General features: G+C 40.0%; 1 protein-coding gene across 2 annotated transcripts in view; it reads left to right on the forward strand.

The window, feature by feature from the left end:
• MTHFS (methenyltetrahydrofolate synthetase) overlaps positions 1-12,171 on the forward strand; it is a 47,334-nt gene extending 35,163 nt beyond the window's left edge. For both annotated transcript variants that reach the window (XM_063090306.1, XM_063090307.1), the window contains exon 3: positions 11,770-12,171. In XM_063090306.1, coding sequence (XP_062946376.1) covers positions 11,770-12,002 — 233 coding nt within the window. In that variant the 3' untranslated portion in view covers positions 12,003-12,171. The remainder of the gene's footprint in view (positions 1-11,769) is intronic.
• The last annotated feature ends 8,450 nt before the right edge of the window (positions 12,172-20,621 follow it).

Genomic DNA, 20,621 nt, shown 5'->3' on the forward strand with positions numbered 1-20,621 from the left:
GAAATTGTTTAACTAGGAATAGTTGATTCCACTGAATTTCAATTGAGGTGCAAATATTTAGAATTTTTTTTCTGCTTCCTTTCTCCTGTTAAGCTGCTCTAGCAGGTTTTAGGGAGCATTAAGGGTTTCAAGAGCAAGTTTCTCACCCACCAGGAAAAGACTTATTGAAGCAGGTAACAAAGCTAGTTGGAGTGAAGAAAGCTCTTGGAACTCACTGGAAAAGGACATTATATAAAATCCAGGTATTATTATTTCAAAGTAATAAGTTACTTAGGCTTGCAGTAATAAAATTTGTTCTAGATGGCACAAGGCTCATATTAGCTGGGATATGAGCCCTCCTAGGCATGGAAGAAGAAAGAAGGAATATAATGTACCATGTAATTTTATTTTGGTTAAATGTACTGAACCGGAAAGGATGCAGGACTTTCAAGTGCTCATTTAATGTCTCGGTAAAACAAATGGTGAAGCCAGGAGAAGTTTCCATTTTGCTAAACTCTTAAGGATTAGGAATCATGTAGCAGTGTAATTATTTAAAATAATGACTTTGAGAGCTCATCTTCTGAAAAGTGAGAAAAATAGAAATAGCTCCAAAAGCACCCTTATGTTTCTGTATCTGAAGAAGTTGTTGTCCATGCTTTCAAGAATAAACTAGGCTTTTCTTTTATTCCTTAAGTACAACCTCACGTGAACTTGTGCCATTGGATGGGCTGCCTGCCATACACTTCCCCCAATCCCTAATTTCTTTCTTTCTTTCTTTTTTTATTGTGGCAAAGAAACACACAACATAAAATTTAGCATCTTAACCATTTTTAAGTGTACAGTTCAGTAGTGTTAAGTATATTCACATGGTTTCACAACAGATCTCCAGAAATTTTCATCTTGTAAATCTTTAACTCAGTACTCATTAAACAATTCCGTTTCTCCCTCCTTCCAGCCCCTCGTAACCACCATTCTACTTCGTGTTTCTATGAATTTGACTAGTTTAGAAACCTCAAATAATTGGAATAAAACAGTATTTATCTTTTTGTGACTGGCTTAATTTATTTCTTCATTGTCTAACACATATAAACAAGCAATTTTCCTTAAAATTCTCATAATCACTAAGCTTTGGTTCTGGAGAAATCTGAGAAATTGAAGAATTCCATTCACCCATTTACAAACGAGGAAACTCAGACAACTAGAGGTTGCCTAAGGTTAGTGAAAAATCACAAGTTTTGTGATTTCTTCTCAGTCTTATTGTCCTTTTCAAGTCCATATGGTTATTGACAACAGTAAAAGTATCCCAAACTCAGAGCCAAAATAAATGTAGTTTAGAAATTGCCATTTGGTTTATGCTGTTGTTGATTCTGTTTTCTGCAAAGCATTTTTGTATATCTGCAGTAAAAATAGTTTATTTTTTTCCTGTAAGATTTTTTTGGGTCAATATCTGCTAAAATAGAGTAAGCTGAAGTATAGATTTTTTTTAAGCTTATGGTAGATGCTCTAAAGCAGGGGTTAGCAAACTTTTTCTATAAAGGGTCATAATAGTAAATAGTGGCATTGTAGGCCATACAGTGTCTGTTGCAGTGGTTCAACTCTGCTGAGCAGAGTGTGACTGTGTCTCAGTGAATATTTATTTATTTATTTATTTTTGCAGCTGGCTGATATGGGGATCCTAACCTTTGACCTCGGTGCCTTGGTGTAAAACTTTATTTACAAAAGCAGGTAGTAGGCCAGATTTGGCCTGCAGGCTGTAGTTTGCAAACCCCTGTAGTAAAATATCAGGACACCCCTTTCTACTTCTTTGGTCCTTAGCACCTAGCTTGCTATCTTTCATACAAAGTTTTCATTGTTTATGGTGATGGTGTCTGAGAAAACAATGTAAATCAAATTATTATTATGTGTTGACATACAATTTTGGAGTTATTTTCTAGACAACATGTTAACCTTAAGATATAATAAAAACACACTTAGAAAATAGCCAACATCTTTGAAGTACGTCTTCAAAAGAAGACTGAAAATTTTTCTGACTATTCATAAAAATATGAGTAGGAAAATAGCTGTGTTCTGATTATAAAAATAAGAATAAAGAAGAAATTAAAAATGAGCCCAAATCCTAAAACCAGGCATACCCACTGATAGTGTCCATATTTTAATCTTTTGCTGGTTCCCTTCAGTTGGTCTCCTCCAGTCCTACTGTCTATCTTTTCTACATGCTCAGTGCCTGGAAAGGTTGACCTTTGTGGATGACATCAGAATGCACCAGCGGAGACTACAGGGTATGACAGAGTGAGATGGGGTGTTTATCCCCCTAACCCAGTGCATCATTCACACTCCTGTCAGGCAGCCCCTCTAATTGCAGCTCTTTTGCTACCTATAACCATTACATCTGTATCTCCCAGCCCTTGTACCTTCAAGCCCATGGGTGGTCAAGACTCCCCAGTAGTTACTGCCATGGGGGACTGCACCTCCTCTATTGCTTTCTCTAACGCCTGCCTACCCTTTAAATCATCCCTTTTTTAAACTTCTCTTATTTCACCAGTTTGCCATCTCATTTCACCACCAATGTGCCATCTGTCCCATACCACGGCCTGACCTGACTGGTATAAGTGCTGTGTCATGTTGGCACATTAGATCATCTCTTTAAGCCTTGGCTTTCCCATTTGAAAAAAGGAGATAATAATATCTACCTCATAGACTGTTGGGATGATTAAATGAGGTCGTGTCTATGATGTGCTTAGCACAGTGTTTGGTACTTGGCTGGAAGTGCTGAAAGGGATTGTAAAAAAGTAACTCCATTTTTCTTGGCTTGTAAACAGATACTCCTCAAAGGATCCTTTGCAAAAGGAAAGGCCATTTGTAATGAGGAATGCTTTCCTAGCACACCTGTTTCAGAGACTGCATATTTCAGAGAGCTGTCATGGCTCCAGCTCTGTGCAGGAGTAGTCTTTTAAGGAGGGGCTCTTACCTGCACATTTCTAGCCTGCAGTAGGGGACAGTACAGAGTTAGGCCCATCTTTGCAGGTGGTTTGGGCTGATAGGGTCACTGTAGAAAGTAAGTAATATTATTATTTCTATCTTAAGGAGAAGAAATTGGGTTTTAAGGAGAGGGTGAGGTACTTGTTTAATGTTTCTTAGCCAGTTAGTGGTGGTTATGGGATTCAAACCAAGGCAATCTCTCTAGAAGCCTGCACACTCAATTGCTGTGCTATACTGCCTCTTGTCATTGACATTCTAGAAGGTTGATGTTTAAGAAGGTATTTTTAAAAATTTGGTTCTATATGCACCAAGTAAAAATTTTAAACTGTACAAAAGGGTAGCATGAAAGTGTAAAGTATCCTTCTCATCCAAGTCCTCCTGTTCCCTGATTTCTTGCTCCAGAGGCAACCACTCTTCTTTTGAATCTTTCCTGAGATACCCTTATAGGGGTGTTCCAGAACGATAGGTAGAAGGGTGATTGGTCTTTATAGTCCATTCTGGCTCAACTTCTGCACTGTTGTCCTTGATATTTTTCTTGGCTCTTTGGGTTAGGTAGGAGGAGGATGCTGTTGGTGAGATCCTCAGCAGCTAAATCACCAAATACTATTCAGATTTCTTATTTCTTTGCTTTCACCTTTACCTAGAAGAGTATAAATTCCTGTCATCTCCTAACTTTCTTCATTTAATTACATAATAGTCAATGTTCATAGGATTGAGTAAAGGCCTAGAACTCATAACACACTCAGGTTTTAAATATAAAGCACACAGAGATTATCTTATATTATGAATACCTCATTAGCTGATGAGTGGAATGACCTGTCATACCCAGGGATACTAGGAGAAGGTCACCTTACATGGTGGTGGGTACTTATCCTCAATGCTCTTATGACAAATAGAGTCTGTGTATTTTGATACAAATATTAGTATCTGTGTTAAAAGGATTTTATAGTAACAATACAGAATTGATCAATCATGTGATAATCATGTCTTTAATAGATGATTCTTACTACAGTTTGATTCTATATGGAGATTCCCAAGTGGTCAAAATTTGTGACCAAACATAGCAGAAAGAGTGAAGGTACATTTACAATATAATTTTTTAAAAAAATTAGCAGTCCACATTAGGTGGTTTAGTTGACTTCTCTTTAAGTGCATTAAAGATTTTGGGGGTAATACAAACCCAATTTATGTATAATCAGAAGTTGAATATATTTTCTCACTGCAGTCATGTAAATGGTTTTGTTTATCACCTTGTGATACTTTGGACGTGTTGTCCCCCCAAAACTCATGTGGAAATCTGACCCCCAACTTGGCAATGTTGAGAGCAGTTTGAGTTATGGAGGCAGATCCCTCATGAATAGATTAATGCCCTGAGTGGGGCTGGGGGGTCATGAGTGAATTCTTGCTCTGTTAGTTCCTGTGAAAGCTGGTTGTTTAAAAGGACCCTGGCACCTCCCCACTCTCTCTCTCTTGGTTCCTCTTGCCATGTGATCTGCTTGTACCTGCTGGCTGTCTGCTGTTTTCCGCCATGAGTAGAAGCAGCTTGAGGCCCACGCGGAATGCAGCTGTCCCAGAATCATGAGCCAAATAAACCTCTTTTCTTTGTAAATTACCCAGTTTTAGATATTCTCTTATAGCCACACAAAAATGGACTAATAGACCTTGTATGCTTTGTACTGTTTTCCTATGAAGAGTGAGCCAAAGGGGTTGTGCTCCAATCTGTTCTTTCTAAGGCAACCATAATGAGTTCAAAGCATGTGGTATTGATTTTTGAGAATTCTGCCATGAGAGCTATCATGAATCATTGGTTCTGTATTTTATTTTAGGATTTCAGCTTCTTCATGTTTTGGAAGCATGTTTAATGGAGTTGCCTATGTCTCTGTAATCAGCCACATGGCCTTAGGAGTAGGCATGCAGCAATTGATTAGGTTGACATTTGGTATTAATAGCCTAGAGACTCTTTACATCATAATATGCTTATCCGTTCTAGATTTTAGGTGAAGGCAATTTTGGCTGATGTTTCATAGCTAATAGGTGTTAGTGCTGGGATTCAGACCCAGGCAGCCTGTACAGAAGCCTGTACACTGCACCCCTCTGCTCTCCTGTTTCTGAGGTGCTTGGCCTTGTGTTTCTTGCATCTTTTGCTGAATCCCACTGTACCTTTTGGCAATAGTTGCGGTGTGTACTGTTGGTCGTTATCCACCTGGGACAGCAGGCCCTCGGCTTCATGTCTGATGTGCTGAATCTCTCATGAACTGAATGACCTTAGGGAGTGATTTGACTTCTGTGAGCATCAGCTTCTTTATCTGTGAAATGGGGATAATAATCCTCACCCTCCTGCCTCACCAGGTAGATGTACTGACCAGCCAATTTTATTCATCCTTCTACTCCTAGCATATCGCATAGTGCCTTGACACATTGTAGACACTTTACCAATATTAGTTTCTGTACTCTTCCCCTTTTCTTCTGGTGTTGGATTTTGGTTGTTAGGTGTCTCATGGGATGGTCTGAACAGGTAGCTACTTGGATATAGTCAGGAAAGTAAGATAAATATGGTTAGGGACCACTCATTATATCCTTTACTCTCATTCTTTCTTTTGTAGCAAATAGAACTAAGCTCAACATCTCTCTGGGGAAAGACAGAAACTCTGTTCCCAGAAGGAAGGGAGAAGGATTCCTACTACTTAATAGACACAGGAATTCTTGCAGTATAGGGTAAGAGCTGGTCACACCAGACTGCATGGACAAGGAGGACTCGGTGAAAGTTTAACTGAGGTTTGTTATATTATGATTGTTGACTAGGTAAATGAACAAAAAGAGTAGAAGGACCTCACAGGAACGGAGACCAGCGGAGCAGGAGTAAAAGTGCACAGGCAGGAACTTGTGAGGCAGGTTTGCTGGATAACAACGCAGTCATTTTAACTGGGATAACCAGAATGTTGTGGGGGATAATGAGGAGAGATCATGGGGATGAGATTGCAGTAGGTTCTGCACACCCAGTTAAGGGGAATTTGGATGTTAAGAGGTTGTGATTAACTAAAAGTTTTTGAGCAAAGGGATCAGGGTGAAGGCTGCATTTTAGGATGGATTGGGACAAGGAATGGGATCACCAGATGGACTTTCAGGAGAAATAGCACATTCAGAATAACAGGTGTGGAAGAGGGCTCTGGCAGTAGTGTAGAGAGGCAATTGGAGAAGGAGGTGCTGAGTCATGAAGTTCCTGAAGAAGAGTTGGTAGGACACAGCCGTGAAATGTAAGTTAAAGAGAGGAAGGAGAAAGACAGAGGAATACGAACAGTACATGTTGGAAGTAGAATGGAAAGCTCTATATATCTTCTGGGCTATCATGCTTATTGTGTTCAGCCTTCTCTTCAGTATTAGGCGAAGATAGTCCACAGCTGAACTGATTGTATTCTAAAAAGCTCAGAATGGGGAATCTGAGTTCAGGGCATCCTAAGAGGTGGCAGTGGTCCAGCTGCTGCCTCACCACCAACCATCTTAAAAAGATATTTTGAGAAGGAAAGCTGAGTCCTCAGAGCCGAGTACTTCAGCCTCAGGAATAAATAAAAGCATTTATAAAATCCTCTTTCCTCCTTTTCTTTCCATGCCTACTTTTTATGCCTTTTTTTTCCCTTTTGTCCTTGAAGATTCTGCAGTTGTTCCCATCTCTCCAGTTAAATTATCCTTGCCCTGGTGATTCCCTAGTGGCCAAATCTAATAGACATTTTTCTGTCCTTACCTTGCTTGTCCATTCCACCACTTCTGACACTGTGTTCACTCCTCTCTTCCTGAAACACTCTTTCCTTATATTCTATGACAGGATCATCAATCTGCAGCCTGCAGGCCAGATCTGGCCCTCCACCTGTTTTTGTGAATAAAATTTTATTGGAACACAGCTGCACTCGTTCGTTTGTGTGTTGTCTATGGCCCTTTTCATATTGCACAGCAGTTAACCCATTGTAACAGAGACCCTATGGCCTGCAAAGCCTAAATCACTCTCTGGCCCTTTATAGGAAAAATTTGCTAACCCCTATTCTGTAACTTCACTCTCCCCTGGTTTTCCTCTTCTCTCTTTGGCTCTGCTGAACCCTGGAGCTGAGCAAACTTGTGAGAACCAGTTCTAAGGTAAGGTGGTAAAGGCTCTAGTTAAAATATACCTGCAGTACTAGAGAATCTTTACCCCTTTCCCTGCCAGCTGGTTCAAGAAATAATGCCTGACATTTCTTAAAAAAAAAAAAAAACTATCATAATAAATGTAATTATCTTAAACAGGTATTTGCTGAGGAGTTTACAAGCATTATATTATTTAATTTGCATGACCAGCTCCATTTTACAGATGAGAACATTGAAGCACAGAGAGGGGAGTAGCTTGCCCATGGTCACACAGCTAAGAAATAACCCCAGCGCTCATGCCCCTAATCACAACACCAGCCTGCCTCCAGAGGGCTGTGCAGTTCTAGAGCCAGCACCAAACAAAAAGATACAAGATGTTTGTGAGCAAATACAGTATGTGGGGCTGGGTGAGTTTTCCAAAGGTTAGATTTGCAGTTTTGGAGTGCAAGATTGCATTAGAAAGCTAACGAAGCCTGGAAAAAAACACCCAACAAACCATGACTGCAGAACAATCGTGTGACTTCCAGAGAGCCCTTTCTGAAACTGTGTTGCAATCCTGATGCAGTTGGGTCTCTTTGACTCTGCTGGTTACATTCTGTGCTTGCAGCAACCTGTGAAGCAAGTGCACACAGGATTAAACAAAATCAGAATGAGTTGGCTCTTGCATATTGTGCTAGTGTCAGTGTTCTCTATTAATGAGCCCTTGGTGAAGCATATAAAGAACATGTGCATGGACTGAGGGTTTGTCTCCTGTTTTCCCTGCCAAGTTTTGACCTTGCAGTGTGTTAGGGTGGATCTGGGATCTATTTCTGTCAGTGGGACCGGTGTGTGCAGGGGAAGCTTGTTGAGCCTGTACGTGACTTTGAAGCCCTGCTGATCCTTCATCTTTGGGGAGGGGAAGCATTCAGCCTAGTGTTAGGAAAGTGTGAGGAGCCCAGGTGTGTGTGTGGGGTGGGATGGTGCATGCGTGATGGTGGTTAGGCACAGGAAGAACTTCAAGGGTGATGAGACGTGAGTGAAATCAGACAAGGAGTACACCACGTCTTTCAGAAAATCACTTGGATTCACCAAATAGCAGAAGCAGGAGCAGACCAGGAAGGGTATCCTAAAGACCTGAACCCAGTGACAACAGTTGACCCTGAGGTTGAATGGAGCAGCAGTAGCCATCCCATGGGCAGGGGGACCAACAACAACACCTCAAATAGGATGTTAGTGCCCCACCTCTGAAGGGCCATTTCAGAGCCTTTTCTTACCTGAGAATTCAAAAGCCATTCTCTTTCTTGCTTAACAGTTGTAGAGCTCACTTTGAACAAGCAGCCATACAAGGTTATACTTTTATCATTTTCTTGTCCCCATAATGTTGCCTCCTTGATCCAAACCTTTATACTTTGAAGTTATTAAACTAGGGGATGTCATGCTAGGTTTGATCCATTCTGCAGATAATATATTCATCTTTCAGGGTTTCTTTGGCCTGGACTTCCATTAAAATTCAAGCTTGAATGATGACTTGGAAAAAATTATGGCCCTCAAGGAAATTTGCTGTCTGGTAGGGCAGACAGACACATACACAATCAGCTGTAGTGCAAGGTAGACTACAATTAAAGTATAGGGGGCAGCAAGATAGAGGAAGCAAGATTAATTCTAACTCGAGGGATTGGAGAACGTCGTTTTCTTAACTTTCTGTTTCCTTTCTTCGTTCTCTTCTTCCAACTGCCTCAATATGGATGCTCCAAAATTCTGCCTTCTCTTTATTGTGTATTGACTATGGTGGAAATCTTGACTAATCTCCTGGCTTCTCTTGGTCTCTTTGCCTTTTTGCTTTTTTATTGTGGTAAATAACACATAACATGAGATCTACCCTCTTAAAAAAATTTTTTTTTTTTTTGGTGGCTGGCTGCTATGGGGATCCGAACCTGTGACCTTGGTGTTACAAGGCTGTGTTCTAACCAACTAACTAGCCAGCCTACTTTAAAAAATTTTTAAGTGTGAAGTACTGTTAACTGTAAACATAGTGTTGTACAGCAGATCTCTAGAACTCTTTCTTCTTGCATGGCTGATCTCTATACCCACTGAACAACAACTCCGCATTCCCCCTTCCTCCAGTCCCTGGCAACCACCATTCTACTTCCTAAGAGTTTGACCACTCCAGGTACCTTGTAAAGTGGAATTATGCAGTATTTGTCTTCTTGTGACTGATTTATTTTACTTGGCATAATATCCACAAGGTTCATTAATATGTCACATATTGCAGAATTTCCTTTTATAGCTGAATAATATTCCATTGTATGTATGTACCACATTTTCTTTATCTGTTCATCTATTGATGGGCACTTAATTTGTTTCCATATCTTGGTTATTGTGAATAAGGTTGTGGTGAACATGAGAGTGCTCTTCGAGACCCTGATTTCAACTCTTTTGGATAAATTGAGAAGTGGGATTGCTACATCATATGATAGTTTTATTTTAACTTTTTGAGGAACTGGCATATTGTTTTCCATAGTGGCTGCACCATTTTACATTTCCACTGACAGTGCACAAGAGTTCTAGTTTCTTCACGTCCTTGTCAACTCTTATTATTTTCTGTTTTTTAGGTAATGGCCATCCTAATGGGTATGAGGTCATGTCTCATTCAGGTTTTCATTTGCATTTCCCTGATAACTAGTGATATTGAGTATCTTTTTATATGCCTGTTGGCCATGAGTACATCTTCTTAGAGAAAATGTCTATTTAAGTTCTTTGCTCATTTTAAATGGGTTATTTGGTGTTTTGCTACTGTGGGGGTCTCTGTGTCTTTGACTCTCAAATCTCCATGCCCCTACCTGACCAACTCTACACTCATGTCTTCTGCTGCTCCTCAGCTTGAGCCTTCTGCCCCAGCAAGTAAACTGTTTCCCATTCCCTTCTCATCACTCTGCTCCTGCCACCTTCTTTTGGTTTCTGAAATATATTCAGACTCAACTCTGACACATCTTTAAAAATCCAGGTAAGTCACAGTTCCTCATGAATCCTTCCCTGACCACACAGCTAGAATTGCTCTCCCTCTGCTGAAGTCTCCAGTACTTATCTCTATTTCTTTTTGGGCAGTTGGCAGGGACTGCTGCCTTTCATTGGAATGGACATTGTACATGTGTATATTTTATGTTAACTGAACTGCCATCTTCCAAAGGGCAGGGCTGTGTGTCCTCCAGAGGACCCGACAGAACACCTTGTCACACTGTAAAGAGGCAGGAATCTTAGGAAAGGTGTGTACCTGTGTGTTCTAGGTGTAGAAGACAAAGCTAAACTTCAAGCCTGACAGTACTACAACAATAGAAAGAGGACACAAGGGGGCAAAGTCCAAGTTCACGGGCCACTGTCAGTCCCAAGAGAGACAAATGAGCTAGAGGGGACAGGGAAGAAAGACAAAGAAAGTGAGCAGGGCTTTTTAACAAGGTGGGATTGGAATAGACTAGCAGTTTTACATGTGAAGGTCATGACTTTAATCTGAGACATGCTCTGCTGGATTTTGGCAGGCAGGGGTTGACAGGTATGTGCTGGGAGCCGGAGAGAAGTGGAGTTCACCTCACAGTTCTGTAGGGAGTCTGAAGAGTTGCTGATAGTGGGGGCTAGCCCAATTGGCAGTCTGAACATCTCTACTCTGAACACCCTGTTCCAGAGAATTCATGGCCTTCAACCCTAGTATGTCTTGCCCGCAATACTGTATGGTTAGTCCATGACTGACCTTTAGGTCATCCAGAAGCCCCCAGGATACCTTTCAGGAGGACATGGCCCAATACAGGAATGCCACAGGGCAGACCACTGGGTTGGGGCATGTAATGCGGCTCTTGTGCTGGTACTCATACCTCATGTTTCCTGCCAGAGGCTAGAGGGCCATTCAGTAGGCTCCGCAAATCCATGGAGGTCCTCTGCCTCATGACCTTAATTGCCTTCTTTGTTGGAATCCCCACATACTCATCACTGTGCTCGGGTTTTTGTAGCCTCCAAGACCTTGCTTTCTATCCTGAGCTCCAGCAGCCTGCTCTGTCCTGATGCTATGGCCAGTTCTGGTCCCTGTGTTACTTGGGAGGGTTCCAACCAGAGGATCAGTTATGGGACTCCATCTTATATCTTTGGAATGTTCCTGAGTAGGTCAAAGTCTGCTCTCATGTGCATCTGGGGAAGTCTGACAACATGGCCTTGCCTCTCCAGTGGGAGGGGAAATGCAAAGGGGTTAGGCTGTCTGAAGTGCTTGGTACTCTTAAGCTAACCCTCTCCTGCTCACTGACCCTGAGAACAGCTCTGGCCTTTCCGGCTCCTCCCTGACCCTTTCTAACTCCTCCAATGGTCATTATTCTGGGGCATTGGTTCCTGAACATGATAGGTATGTAGAATCACCTGAATTGTAGGGAAAAAAAAGAGAAGTTCCTATCCTTGGAAATTCTCTTTAAGTAGGCATGGGTGGAGACTGGACATCTGGCATTTTTATACAGATATACAAAAAAGAACTGCTGGAAGGATGGATGAGGGACTTACTGAGTTGCTGAGTAAGTTTTATTTCCTTCTCTGTCTAATCCTGCGCTGTTTGGATTTTCTACAGTGATCATGTATTTCTTTAGAAATTAGAGAAAGAAGAGATGTCATTAAAAAACAAAAACCACATCTCAAAGTGATCTTTCAGAAACCATTAATCTTTTTCAATTTGCCTCATCTTTTCCACAGGAGGACTTGAGCTCATCTTCGTGCCAGGTCTCGGGTTTGACAAACATGGCAACCGTTTGGGGAGGGGCAAGGGCTACTATGACACCTACCTGAAGCGCTGTTTGCAGCACCAGGAAGTGAAGCCCTACACCGTGGCCTTGGCTTTCAAAGAACAGATTTGCCTCCAGGTCCCCGTGGACGAAAATGACATGAAAGTAGATGAAGTCCTTTATGAAGACTCTTCAACACCTTAAATCCAGATGACTTCAGCCAAATAATCAGTGTTTTGTAGCAGAGTAAAACAAAATCTGTGTATTTTTCTCTCGTCAAAAATTTGTTGAAATTGCACTTTAATGTGAATACAGACTGCAGTTTTTTAAATGTAATTTTAAAATACCCAACATAAAACCATCTTTAAAAATCAATAGAAGTGTGAATAATAGAATATTAATTAAAATGGAGGCTATCAGTGTGTGATTTTCAGCTTATCTTTCTGCTATTAACATAAGTGGATTTTTCTGCCTTGCAGTTTAAGTTAAATATTTGTGAGGAACTGTGCTCTGACTCAGAGTGTGAGAGGAAGATATATTCATTGGGAGTGGACACTATTTCATTATGTCCTGTCATGGGCCTGGTCGGTCTGTGGCAGATATAACTCAGCAATTATTAATTGATTTGTTTGTGTTTGCTTTGGGTGCCAAGTTCCCCAAGAATATCACCCTACTTCATCGTGACTTCATTTACTCACCTTGAAATTTTATGTTTGACACTTTGTAGCTGTTGGCGGTTAGTGGACAGAAACCTTTTATAATTTAAATTCTTTCATTCAGCTCATTGGTTCCCATGGCTGCTGTTCTGTGTGTCAGCCCCTTGTGAGTTTAAGATCTGATATTAAATAAGTTAGGAATTATTTCTGTTTACTTATGGTTTCTGCTTTGGAAATGAAATTTGCTGTGGGCTGAAAGTTGGCAGATGGCATCTCAGCTAGGGAGCAGTAATTTCATGGGGGGAGGATTTGGTTATCACCAGAACCCAGGAGTCTTCCTAGACATGGCTCTTTTACACCCCATGTCCAACCTGTCACCAGGTCCTCTTGATCTTGCCTCCAAAACACCTCTTACATCTGTTTTTTTCTTTCCATCATCCTGCCACTCCTTTTGCCCAGCTTCTCAGCGTTTCTAAGCTGAACTAGGCAAGAGTCTCATTTCTGGCTTCTCTTGCCTCCAATTTATTTCTCAAACTGTAGTCAAAGTGGTCTTATAAAACACTAATCTGATCATGATTGGAATCTTTTGGTGGCTGTTCAGAGTCTCCTGGGTAACGGCCATGTGCCTTCCATTGTATACAAAGCCCCTTAAGAGAGGTCCCTTTCTAGCCTCTCTTCTCCCCACTCCCATATTCTCCTGCAGTATTGCTTACTCAGTATTGCAGGCCTCTTCTGCCCTTCGCACTTTGTAAGCATGATTTTAACTCTATCTGAAATGCCTTTCTTCTTTTGTTCAGCTCGAAGACTCCTGTTTATCCTTCAAGACTCAGCTCCAGTGTCACTTTTTCTCTGTAGTGTTCCTGTACCATCCCAGGCAGGGTTAGTGTTCCTTCCCTTGTTTAAATGGCCCTGGCCATTGACCTCCTTACCATGTTGTCCTGCATGTCAATTATTAGTTGTCATGTCTGTCCCCTTCACCAGACTCTGAGCTCCAAAGAACAGGGATGATCTTTATATTTCTCATACTTAGTACACAACTAGACATATAGTGGGTGTTTGATAATTTTATTTAATGAGTTAACTGAATACATTCAGAAGTATTTCATTTAAAACACTGACCCATTTATTCTTTTGATAATATGATTTGATGTTTTATGCACAGAAATAAAACTTCTTTAAAAATGTCAGTTGGGCTAGAAGTGGATTTGTAAAATATAGTATATACAATGAGAAATAGGAAGGAAATGGAATTCCTCCAAGCAATGAAGTCACATTATTGTATTGGTTAAAAATATTGTTAAATGTTACTTCAACCATAAGGTTAAGGTGAATGTTAAAATAGATGACATGACTGTTGGTCTGAAATGGTTAAATAGTAAAATTTCTGAGCTACTGCAGGTCTGGAAGGTTTAGAATCATTGAATTCAGCCTATGTTTTCGTTCTACCAAAGGAGAACACTCAGAAACCAATCCCCAGCTCGTCAAGTGCAGACAAAATGCAGAGTCAACTGGCCAGGAAACACAGGTTGCTGAGATTCAGGGAAGTCAGAGTCTTCAGGGTCCTTCCCCTGCAAAAAGAACCCCTCCTTAGTGACCAGTAATGCACAGTGGTCTCTGTGCAGAGGGTATTGGAAGGGAGAAAACCCCTGACAATGCAGGTGATGATGGCACTGTAACTTGGATCAGGGCATAAGCAGAGGCCAAGAACAAGTCCTTGAACCTAGGAAGTGAGCACTCCAATGCAGTCTAACAGGAAGCAAGAACAAGGGTCTCAGGTGAGGGGACAATCAATGTAGAAGAGAAATAGCAACTAGATCTGAACAGGAACAATTTTTATGTTGGAGAACTGGAAATATACCAGAGCCCCAACATAGGTCTGCATTTGCTATACATTCTGTTGAAGTGTTCTCACTTCAACTAGAAAGTAAACTGTATAAAGTTTTAGTCCATTTATTGATAAGAACAGTACGTGTTTAATCACAAAGTCCTACTAAGAGACTGATAAATATATCTAGGCATGGGTGACTTGATGCAGAAAGCTCAGTTCCTGATGCCAGTCTGTTTGGTTTTTCTCCCTTGCAGAGATGATTGTAATTCAGTTGATCACATTGCATTTTAATTTTATGTTTATGTGCTTAACTCCTCCACTGGCCTACGAGCTCCTCAAATTCAAATTCTCTGCCAAATTCCTGGTTACTCCAGTACCAACCACAGTCCCCAGCTCAGAATAAATAGCCAATAAACTCTTGATGAAGAAATGAACCAGTTTGAATATTGTCCTGCCTGTGTTGTGCACTTGCTGGTTTTTATATTGGTTGCTATTTGCTGCTGAGATTAGGTTATTCCAGAAGAAGTTTTCTAGACAGAAGTTGCATTGCCTTGGCCAGTCCATATGCATGTGTCGCATTATCTGTGCTACTTTTCCTTCTCAGTATTTTCTCTCCTTGCTTCTTTTTGGTCGTCTTTCCTCCTGTACCTGGGAGGTCTTAGAGCTCCTGATCTTTAAAGGTGGTTTCCAATCACTAAGAACCCCTGTTCCAAATATGTATTTATTTATATGCTTTAAAATAAACAATACATTTTTCTTTATTTTCTTTATTTTTATAGCAGTTTTAGATTTGCAGAGAAATTGAGCAGAAAATACAGATAGTTCCCATTCCATCCTCCTACCCACGTATAAATTTTCTCCTATTATTTACATTTTACATTAGTGTGGTACATTTGTTATAATTATGAATCAATATTGATATATTATTATTAACTTAATTTTATATTAGGGTTATCTCTGTGTTGTACAGTTCTGTGGGTTTCGCCTAATGTATAAAGTCACGTATTCACTGTTACAGTACCATAGTTTTGCTGCCCTGAAAATCCTCTGTGTTCCACCTGTTCATGCACATTATAAAACATACACACAAAAAGGCTGAGAAAATGTTAATTTATAGTATATGTAATTTTTCAAAGGGAGCAATATAATGAAATTTTGTTTTAAATTTATTATTTTGGGGAATATTCCCAGCAGTGGGATAGCTGGGTCATATGGTAGGTCTATCTGCAGTTGTTTGAGGAACCTCCATACCATTTTCCATAGAGGCTGCACCAAATAAATTTACTATGTTTGAAAATCTTATTTTAACATCTTTTAAATGACTCAAAAGTCTAGTTCTAATTTCAATATTTGGTTTTAAGGGCTTTTACAGCTCAAAAAGGTACCTTTCAGAAATAAGCAGATCCAGATGGAAGCTGTACTGCACTTATTAAAATTTTCAATTCTATCTACCAATTTTACACAGATATTTTTTATTGAAATCCACCTAGTAAATACCCATTTTCTTGATGTGGGTCTCTCATTCTTGCATATTAATCAGAAGATGCCATACATTTACTTTGTTAACAAATGGATTCAAAACTTTCTGAAGTTCTTTGAAAGATTTAAACCAAGTTAGAAAAATTCTTCTTTCAAGTTTTTTTAGTTGTGTAGATGTGAGAGTGTTTGTAGGTGTCACACGTAGTTTTTGTCAACATAATCATGTAATGATGAAAACATTTCTTAATAACCATCTTCAGTATGCTGTCTTCATATCACAAGTCTCTTTCTGAAAGTAGTTCCTTTCTGTCTCATTGCTGGAACATGACTTTTACCCTAAAGATTCAAAGTAGATGTTTTAATTTTTTGAAGATATGTGCATAGGTAGCAATTTACTGGTGGCCATTTATAATCTCAAAATGATCACAACATTTGGAACACTTGCCTTTGTGTAAACAATGCGTGCAAAATTCATGTTTAAGTTTAAAAGCTCTTTTAAAAGTATTTTACCTTGACATAATCAGAGAAATTTAGGTGGTTCAAAATATTTTTCATTGGGTACTTCCTATCACATTACAAAAATTATAAATATTCTATCTTATCTTAAAATTCCTAATCTCATAAAATTCACATCAGTGATATCCTCAACACTTGGGGCATTTTTGCCTGTGAATTATGTAGTGAAGCTATTTCTAAATTCTTAATGTGGCATCTACCACCCCAACTTTTAAAAAAATTTCAAAGTAGCCATTCTGTTAGGGGTAAGACTTAGTTTGCCCATTAAACATTTTTTTTTTAAGGTCAATTAATTTTGAGAAGTAGATCCTTTCTACTTCATTTCTACTTTAATATTTTTCTTTTTGAAGTGACACTGTAAGATGAGACAGTTACAAAACATCTGTCCTTATACCCAACCTCCCATCCTGAAAAATTTATTCCTGTATTTATTTCTTCCGGTTGTCAGCAGTGTTTTCTACGTGCCATCCAATAGTACTTCCTGACAAAAAGATGTCAGATTTTTTTTCCTGAATTGTTTCACCAGTATTTTGTCTGTATTCCCATGGCATGAAGAACAAGAATTTTCTAAATGGAATGCTACTTTTGTCTTTTGAGAAAACTTTTTAAAGCCTTATACATATTTAAGTATATACTTAATGAAAATTGTTTAACAAGTATTAGAGTTAGTATCATGATATTAAACATGACTGAACACATACTGGAGTATTGTCTTCATGTTCTGGATCTGTAGCTTCTGCTAATCATGATGGCTTCGCACTTTTCATTGTGTATGTGAAAAATGAGGTTCGGCGTTAACTGTTATGAGCACAAATCCCTACTTCAAAAAGTCTTTGTGACAATTTCAAATTTTTTGGCTTATTTCTTGGCAAGTCTTAATGTTTTTTCCTTGTCATGTGGCTGATGAATAGCCTGCACCAGGAACAGAAGTATCAGCTACTGTTGCTTGTTGTGCTTGCATTATTAGAATTACCTTTGTCTTGCTGTTTCTTTGCAAGAATCTTTTAAAACCACTTGTCCATTTTAAGAGGGCTGGTTTTGCAAAAATTATGTAATAGAATAGGTAAGTCCTTGTGCCTGGGAACATATATAGAAACTAATATGTCTTGGTATGCTGAAAGCAACCAAAGGCCCCCTCCCACATTATCCAACTCCTATTCCCTGCCCCCACCCTACCCCAACCCCGCTGGCTTGCATACTGCACCTGACATGGGACCTGACATGCAAATGGAGTGAGGGGCCAATGTCAATTTAAATTTTAAATTTTAGCAAAACTTAATTTCTTGTCTTTTAAGATAAAAAGTTAATATAAGTACAGGTTCTAATTTCTTCTTCCCAAACCTCAGTGGATCACTTTGCCCATGCCCTGGGGCGTGTCACTCTAGTTTGGAGACTATGAAGGTTAATTCTAGGTGTCGACTTGGCTAGATGAAGGAATGCTGAGAAACCTGGTAAAGCAATCTTTTCAGGTGTGTCCATGAGGGTGTTTCCAGCAGAGATTAGTATGAGAGTCTGAGTGGACTGGGTGGGAAGGACCCACCCTCAATGTGGGTGGGAACCATCCAATCCGCTGGGGGTCTGGAGAGAACAAAAGACAGAGGAAAGAGGTGAAGCTCTCTCCATCTGCTGGAGCTGGGATACACTCTTCTCTCCTGTTTGTGGACATCAGAGCTGGAGACTCTTCAGCTTTTGGGTTCCAGAACTTACACCAAGGACACCATCAAATCCCTTGGTTTTGAGGCCTTTGGACTTGGACTGAGCCACGCTACTAGCATCCAGTTTATAGACGCCCTATCATGGGACTTTTCTTCATAGTCATGTGAGCTAATTCCCTTAATAAATCCCTCTCATATAGTTATAACATATCCTATTGATTCTGTCTCTCTGGAGAATCCTGACTAATATAGAGACCACTACTCTGAGGACATGTACTCCTGGCTGCATGGGTAGAGAGTAATTTCACTGATCACTCCACTGAGAGACTCTACTTGAGCTGCAGAGCCACTGAGTTCCTTGGTCCCTGCTTGCCCTTGACTGTGTTGACTGTGTATATGTGCTTAGCTTCTTGCTGGTGCTGGCCTTCCTGTGATCTCTTCATCTTTCTGGTCCCACTGTGTCCCAATACCAGCCTCCTTGTCTTCTGTCTGAGTGCTCTGGTTGGGGCTGTCACCTTGCTCACAATGTTTGAGTAGAAGAAATAACTTCTTTAAGTTATTCCTTTAAGAACGGGGTGCCTGAAAAATGGTGCCTTTAAGAACCACGTCACCTAGGAAAGAACAGATCCCTTTCTTTTGGGTCCTTTTCTTTCTGGCTTCCCCTGGCTGACCAGGATCTACCCTCTGAATATGTCAAAGCATTTCTAAGACTAGATAAAAATCTAGAAACACTTTTAAAGTCCCCCCTTCTCTCCTTTCCATTTTCTCCCTCGTCCCACCACCAGTTACAGCTGTTTTTCATTTAATACCAGCAAATGATTTCTGAAGGAAAATCCATTGTATTTCATTGTGACCATTATGTGTCCTGTGAATGTCTTATTTATATACTTAGTCTTAAAACAGTATGTTTCAAAAGTGTACTTTCAAACCAAACAGTTACTTCAATGGTGATTCTGATCCTAAAGAGTTCACTACTATAAATGGTGAACATTAGATTATCACTAAGAAATAATCTCTTCAAGATTGAGATGCAAAAAGTGTTTATTTCCTCCCAAGTTTAGCGATAAAGAATACTGTATTAATGCGAAGATCTGGGTTGGGATACTGTGGATGTGGACCATGTAGCATACATACATTGCTATAATATTTGCTATTCCTCAAATCTAGGGATTAGATAAGATAGGAAGGCCTGCTGCCTATAGTTATTCTTAATATAAGAACCAGTGGACAGGGGACATCAGTTGTCTGTGTGGCCATCTCTTCCAGGCCATCCTTCATACTACCATGCATTATCTTTATAAAACATAACTCTACTCATGCCATCTACCCGTTTCACAGCTTCTGATGGTCCTCTGTTGCCCAAAGAATAAGGTCAAAATCCTTAGCTTGCATATAGGACCCTTTCCAAACTGGCTTCAATCTCCGTTCATCTCTCTCCCTCATACACACACAAACAAACACACACCCTTCTTATGCCCTTCATGGACCAACAATGCTAGTTACATCAGAATCCAATATGCTAGATAAGAACTAGATTTATGCAATTGAATATGAGAATTAGCCTATAACTAATTAGTTTATAACTAAGTCTGTTAACAGTTAGTGGGATGGTTGAGGAATGGGAGGTCTCAGTGAGCCACCAAAATATTCCAGAAAGTGTCAACCTTTACTGGTGTATGAGTTACATGGGAATATTGTTAAAATGCAGATGTTGATTTAGTAGGTCTAGGGTGGGACCTGAAAATCTGCATTTCTAACAAATTTTCAGGTGATGCTGCTGCTGGTTTGCTGCCCACTCTGAGTAGCAAGGTTGTAAGCTCACTGTAGCCCTAATCACATGTGGCTATTTACATTTAAATTGATTAAAATTAAGTAAAATTTAAAACTCAACTTCCTTGGTCACACTAGCCACATTTTAACTGCTCCATAGCCCCAATTTGGCTAGTGCCTACTTACTGAGTAGCACAGAGATAGAACATTTCCATCGTTGCAGAAAGGTCTATTAGACAGCACTGCTTTCTAGAGCACTGTTTTTCACCATTTTTTATAGATCACTTATTAAATCAGAATTTGGGGATAGAGGATTGGAAATATGCATTTGAAATAAACACGCCAGATATTCTTATGCTCAATAAAGTTAGAGGAACAATTCTACAGGGATCTCAGATCTGATGTCCGGCAGTAAATGTAATGTGGTAATAGGCAAATATCAGAGACAGACATGGGGCAGCTTAGCTTAAATTGGAATACTCTTCTTGCCAGCCATGAAAATCATGTCCAGCTGTCTATAGGTGCAGCAGGTTTTGCCTGGTAGAGCTGACCTCTGACACCAAAGCTACATTGGGTGGAGGAGGTATAAGCTCTCAAGCCAGTGATATTCTGTAGATGTGCAGCTGGTCCCAGGTGTGTTCTCTGGTTCCATATGCATTCTGGTCTTCCAGGTGCTAACATCTGGTGAGAACCAGAACCTACATTCATTTTCAGCCATGGATCTCAATCCTGGAAGATACAATCAGGAAATACCTCTATTCTTCAGTTCTTTTCTGCCAAGGAACACATTTTGGGAAGATCCTATCATTTTTGATCACCTTTCAGATATAAAAAAAGTTCCATTTTCAGGGATCAAAGGTTCACTCACTTGTCCAGCTTTATGCTTGTTTCTTTCTTCTATGTCTCCCTCCTTTCCCAT

This window comes from Cynocephalus volans, chromosome 3 (genome assembly GCF_027409185.1).
Source record: "Cynocephalus volans isolate mCynVol1 chromosome 3, mCynVol1.pri, whole genome shotgun sequence".
Classification (NCBI taxonomy): domain Eukaryota; kingdom Metazoa; phylum Chordata; class Mammalia; order Dermoptera; family Cynocephalidae; genus Cynocephalus; species Cynocephalus volans.